Consider the following 6,588-nt stretch of genomic DNA (forward strand, 5'->3'; position numbering starts at 1 on the left):
AGGAAACGTTGAGAAGAAGAATAGGGCTGCTGCTCCCCGATTCGCTCCTGAGCTCGACGGCCTTCACTGCTTCGAGACCCTTGTTTCCCACTAGCGCACGATCCGAGTCCGATTGTCCGAAGCCGAGGGGCTTGTAACCTTTGTTAGCACAAGTTCGTAACACATACTGTATATGTAAAAGATTTGGAACTTTAATTCATTAATCGAAATTCTTCATTTTTATATTCATGTTTGAAGTTGTTCATCTGGAAATGGCTATTAATCATAGGTGGTACATAGAACACTGTTGCAAATACACTATCAATTGCAGTTAAAGAGAGTGATCACTTTACAATCTTAAAGATTTTCACTTTCTTTTTCCAGGAAATGAGAATATGTGCAGGAATTAGTTTAATATCATCAGTACCAACTGTCCCGAGACATTGATAGGCAAAAATCGGGGCAGACGACGTCTGTTTGAACCACGGCATCGATTGAACATAGACAAATATATTACAATCAGGTTGGTTTGTTGGTGGTTATGGAGTTTCAGAAACTAGTATGCCAGATAGCTCCGTCGCCTTCCCCGCATTGCCGGTGCACCTCCTGCATTCTCTCCACAGACTTACAAATGCCACTGCAGCTCCAATCGAATGATGCAGCACAAGGATTCCCTGCTTGAGCTTTCCACTCACAATCTATCGACATCATAAACTAGTTTAAGGAGTTGATATTCGACTATGAAATGAAATGGAATCGACGTCTTACCAGGGGCAGTACCACAGCAAAGACTTCGATCATCGATGTGCTCAACATCGAGACCAATAAACCATGAACCGAGAGAGACGTCTTCATTTGCATATCTATGAAGTATATGCCTAGATAGAAAAATCAAGCATATAATCAACACCATCAATAAGAAAAAAGGTCTGAACATGAAAGATATTACTGCAAAAGGCTTTACCGGTTGACCGAGATATAGGTGGCTAAGTCTTTAGAGATTGCATATATTTGTCCAGTTGCATGCCTAAAATACTTGTTTCCCTCCTCGCCGAATTTCCAATATTCCGGCTCATGGTACTTAACGAGTCTATAAACGAAAGCGATAGGTAACTATAGCGGGAGAAAAGAAAACACAAATGATGTCGGACAAGTTTATGAAACTTAATTCTTACTTCTGAGCCAGAACAGGACCAGATTTCATGCAACCGATATAAACCCGAGGTTTCGATCTGTGACGGGCCAGTGTAGAACCAATCATACCTACACAGTGTTCCATATCAATTTAGTAACCCTGACACAGATCTCTTCAAGACTACGAATGAAAGCCGCTGAGAAACTTAATGTGGAAACACTAACCCAGATTTACATGTACATCATCGTCGACTTTAATATAGAAGTCGGCATCCCACTTAGCAACAGCTGTGGAGAAGTATATTTGGGTTTTCGATGACAATTCATGGTAACCTTCAACATGGTTCTGCCGAACAAAGAGCGATTCTATGTAAACTGTAAGCATCACACAAACTGAGGATCCAAAACAAGAATAGAGGAGCATACCAGGCGCAAAAAATCCTTGTGTTGCTCTTCTTCAGCATCAACAGCACGATCCAAGACACCTCCTGGGGTTGGACTGAGTACCACAGATTCAACGAGTTTCGTCAAAACTATAATTCTAAGAAATTTAAACACTTCAAAAATTTAATTAAGTTTACCCATGTCCTATGACGAATCGCATTATAATCCCCTTCTCTTTCTCCAACCTCTTTAATTCCTCCCCTGAGAACAATAACTTGAAACGATAAATAATGGACTCAATACCAGAGCATGGCTGATAGAATGCTAAAAGGGTATCGAATCAAACCTTGAGGCATCCATGTTTCCCTGATCGAATCCCTTCGTTTTCTACTGCTGAATGCAGTAATAATTCCCATAACAAAGAAAAATTTTGGGCGCTCCGTCAGGCTCTCAACTCCTGATTTTGTAACCATCGGAGATCCTTCCTCGTTATCTGCTTTGGCAGCTCTAGCTGCAGCTAGCTGCATCTCCAATGATGAGATAGTTTTGTCTAATTTCCTGAAAGTACGAATCATGCAAACCATCTTAAGTTCTAGACATCTTAGATGTCCAAAGAGTTAGATTCGTAAAACCATATGTATGTATGCATGTATGCATGTGTATGTATAGTAAATCAAGAACTCAGTAAGATAAAGAATCTTACATGATTACATCATGAGTTTGTGAAACTTGAGAAAGAATATCACCAGCCTGAACAGAAGCTTCCTGTTATAATATATCTAAACAATATCGTAAAAATTCTTCAAATGCAGTATAGCTTAGAACTACTTTGTACTCTAAACTAACCTTATGACAATCAACTACGGGATGAACTTCTTTTCTCTGGTGTTTCTGTACCGGAGAAGACTCCTCATTCATTGTGATCAGATCAGAATCATCCCAAAATCTGTAAGAAATGCAATGCACAACGAATCAATGCACACTTGCATACAAAACTATCACTAACAAGAAAATGCAACGGCGTAAAGAATTATGAAATGCAGACCACTGATAAAAGGGAAGCTAGGATTGAATACCACCTTCATCACGGATTGAACTAAAGAGATAGATTCCTAATATCTACATCGATTGTCCTTTTGAAATCTACCAAATAGTAAATACTAGAATCACAAGAAGTTTCAAAGCCAAAAGCATGTTCCTAGCTTTTGATCCAGAGTATAAAATCAACTTTTCCAACAATTCAGCTCTCAAGCACAAAGTACAGAGTCTCATACTTGAGAAGCTAATAAGCTTGTTGTACTTCTTGAGTTATTCCTCCACCTAATGAAACCTCTGGACGCGCTATCCAGCCAATCAATGTACTCTCCGGCCAGCCACTATCTCTTGACAAGAATATCGACAAACCCAAGCGATCTATCAAGACCAAATTTACTGACCGGTGGCTACATTTATACATTCTGTTTGGCTTACGGGTCATGATCCTAGGTCTAACACCAGCATGCACAAGGAATCAATATATAAACCCCTACACCAGGCAAGAGGAAGGATCTTCTTCCTCTTCTTCACCTTCCTCATGGACTCCCACTCGGACTTTTCTCATTCGTATCTCCATTCGCTGCTAATATCACCGGCTACGGCTCTTTGTCCAAACCAGAAGGGTGAACCTCTTACAACAGCAACAAAGAGCCACAACCTATTTGTTATCATCAACAAAGGTGAAACTCAAATTTGATTAATCTCGCAATTTCCCTTTGTCATGCATTACTAAATCTGCTTCACCCTCCATAAGATAGTACCGTACGATGGAACCCACGTTGCAAGCTTAACTAAGACCTTCAAATCTTGCCAGTGTCCTATCAACTAAATGCATTCCCATGAATAAGTTTAAAACCAGGCAAAATCATTGCATGATCCACCTAATACCAAAAAAAAATTACTGGAAACTAATTTCAACAATTGGATCCATAAATCCAGCAATCTCAGTGCCAGATCTATCCAGAGAGGAGCATTTTGCTTGGTAATTCTACATGTAATGCAGGAGCAAGAAAAACAATATTTAAACCAAATAAAAAGGAAAAAGAACACATCAACCATGAAGTTATTTTCTTCAAAACAAGATCTTGATCAATCTGCATTCCACATTCAAAACAAGAAAGCGAAGGAAAAAAGAAAAAAGAAGACCTATTGACAACAAGTACACCTAAGAAGAAGCTGGCAATGCAAAAGAGAGAAACCCATCGGGTAGAAATCCCATTGCCGAGCTTTTGAGGTCTACTGAAACCCATTGCAGAAATGCTGAAGAACTTCAGCTTTAAGGACTTTAAGGAAGCTTCCTTTATAGTCACAGACGAGAAGCTATGAAGAGAGAAAGGGAAAGGCTTTAACAACAACAAAATAATTCCTTTGAACTGAAACGGACAGGAATTCAATTGGATTCCACTTCAAATTTGGCAACAATGGAGATGGGAATTTTCCTCTCTCTATCTCTATAAACACAATCAAAATCACGAGAGAGTGGGTCGCCTTCTAAATTATTTCACTGTTTTCTTACAAAAATATATATATAATATTTCGACAACTCATTTAACTTTCCAATAATACCCCCTTCTTTCAATACGAACATAGTACTCTTATATAGATTTAATTAAAAGGAAAAAAAGACCTTTAGTCCTTGAACTTCATAATTCTTTCTAACTTAGTTCCAAAGATTAAGTCTTTAATTCTTTTGCTGACGTGTCATTCCGATATTATATCACATAACATAAGTTTAGTTTATAACGTCATTAAAATATTTACATTGAGTCTCACCTTTTCCCCCTAGTTTTTATTTATGTAGTTTATCCTTTTTTTTTTTCATATTTGTTGGTTGACGTCAGTTTTGGTATCAATAATACATTGTCTATATTTCTTACTTTTTATATTATATATTTATTTTTTTCTTATTTTTTAGTTTTTAATAAATATATTTTTATGAAACGTTGTCATATGTTCTTGAGACGTTTTTTATTATTTTTATCGGTCGTTTAGTCATTTTCTTCTTTTAATTTTCTCAGGGTTAATTTAACGTCGTCTTGACTGATCAATATTACACTTATTTGTTATCTTATTGGTCTGCCCTACTTTGGACAATCAAATTGGATTTAGATATACGGTTTGCACTTGGAGATAATGTTCTCACGACGCTTGACTCTGATTTATGATTATCGATGGTCTTTCAGTAGTTTGATCTTATGTTGTGATTTGTTTATGATCCAGTCAAATTTATTCGTATCTATTTATTTGACTTTTTTATGAGTTTTTTTTTTACTTTTCCCTTGTAAGGTTCTTGTATGATCTCTAATGACTAATAGCTATAGAAAATGTCACAATTACGTGCTTAGTTTTACATTTATGATGGTAAATTTTTATTGTAATTTTAGAATTTTTTTCTTTCTTAATAAAACTATAAACTTCCATTTACATCAAAAATTAAATTAAATCGAATCGATAATTCAAATCCAAATTCAAGAACCAATATAAATAAAAAAAAATTCATATAATATGTGTAATATTAAATTTATTTTAATTTTGGAAACCACCGACATACTTATATTTATTGAAATAATCCTAAATTTGGTAGGGAATTCATGTTTTGCAATAAAGGTTTGATATGTGAATGTTGAGGAGTTGTGAAGCCAACAATTCCATCTAAATGGACCAATTTTGTTTATTGCCACAATTTGAAGCAATTTGAGTTTAATGCAAATTTATCATATACAATTAAGTTTTTTTTATAACTAATTATATGCTTTTGATTAAGGAGTGCAAAATCGGTTTAAATAGTAGTTGAACCACTTGTATTCAGGGGAGTCTTATTTTATAATTCAAATATTATTTAATTTTTAGTTGAGTTGAGTTATTCGAGTTTATGTTTAAATTTAATTGTAAATATTTATAATGTTATGATATTGAATGATTCTAATTTAAATGATTTTTTGTAACCATATACGATATACATATATACCTCTTCCCATTTTCTCATTTCATTTGTCATATACATATATCATGCAGAATTGACGGATTCGACTCAACCTTGACATAAGTTTACTAATTACTTTTTTTTAATTATTCTACTTGTTCAAGTTTTTATTTTATAACAAAACTAAAATTTGAAATTTTTTGAGTCAAGTAAAAACATTTGATTTTTAAGACGATTCGAATTTTACTATATGTATTATGCATATGCAGTGGTCCATATTTAAGGGTTTTAAGATTTAAGAATCAATTTAGGACGTGAATCATAGTATGAGGATATATTATATATATATATAATATCTCTAGGGTAAATTACATGTTTAGTATCCAAACTATTACTTTTGTTCCATTTTGATACCCAAACTTTATTTTGCTTCAAAATAATACCTAACGTTTAGTTTAGACTTAATTTTAGTACGATGTCGTTAAAAAAATAGCAGAACTACTGGCGTGGTATTTTTCTGTTATTTTTATTCTTCAATGATTATATGGTATCACCTTATGATGAGATGTAAATATTAGTGAATAAAATTTATATACTAAAACGAAATAAAAATAATAGTTTAGATACTGAAAGTGTAATTTACTCTTATCTCTATTAAGGAAAAAGAGGGCAGTATGATCCAATGGGGGAAAAGGTTGTCCTGTACTGTATGAGGGCTGTAGCTTTAACTTTATGGGGAAAATTCAAAATTAAAAAAAAAAAAAAGAAATAGAAAGCAAGGGGAAAAGGGAGAGGACATTATTGTTGATAAAATGATTCAGATACACTGATGAGACAGCTTGAGACAACAAGACGCCATCAAATCATTTATTCTAATTATTTCATAATTATAAAATAATCATTCAATTATAAATAAAAATAAAATTTATTTAGCTTAATACAAAAATAAATGTTTAAATTATATTTAAAGTTAATTTTAGATATTTAATTTTTTTAATTAAAAATAGATGTCTAATATTATTGACATTATATTTTTAGGTGTATGTTGTTAAATTCGATCGTTAAGTGATATGTGTCATGCTATTAAAATTTTAAAATTTTATTTTAAAATTTTAATTTTTTATATGCCTAAT

General features: G+C 33.7%; 1 protein-coding gene across 1 annotated transcript; it reads right to left on the minus strand.

Moving 5' to 3' along the window:
• Positions 1 to 302: 302 nt before the first annotated feature.
• On the minus strand, positions 303 to 3,850 carry LOC120117313 (beta-1,6-galactosyltransferase GALT31A-like). The gene is made up of 11 exons (XM_039137602.1): positions 3,679 to 3,850; positions 2,344 to 2,443; positions 2,201 to 2,262; positions 1,844 to 2,055; positions 1,695 to 1,758; positions 1,540 to 1,612; positions 1,339 to 1,459; positions 1,155 to 1,242; positions 944 to 1,069; positions 748 to 857; positions 303 to 677 (listed from the first exon to the last, which is right to left on the minus strand). The coding sequence occupies exons 1-11, from the start codon at positions 3,780 to 3,782 to the stop codon at positions 529 to 531; spliced, it is 1,209 nt and encodes a 402-aa protein (XP_038993533.1). The 5' UTR covers positions 3,783 to 3,850; the 3' UTR covers positions 303 to 528.
• Between the last annotated feature and the right edge of the window lie 2,738 nt (positions 3,851 to 6,588).

Source organism: Hibiscus syriacus, unplaced genomic scaffold (assembly GCF_006381635.1).
Source record: "Hibiscus syriacus cultivar Baekdansim isolate YM2019G1 unplaced genomic scaffold, ASM638163v2 tig00110319_pilon, whole genome shotgun sequence".
NCBI lineage: Eukaryota > Viridiplantae > Streptophyta > Magnoliopsida > Malvales > Malvaceae > Hibiscus > Hibiscus syriacus.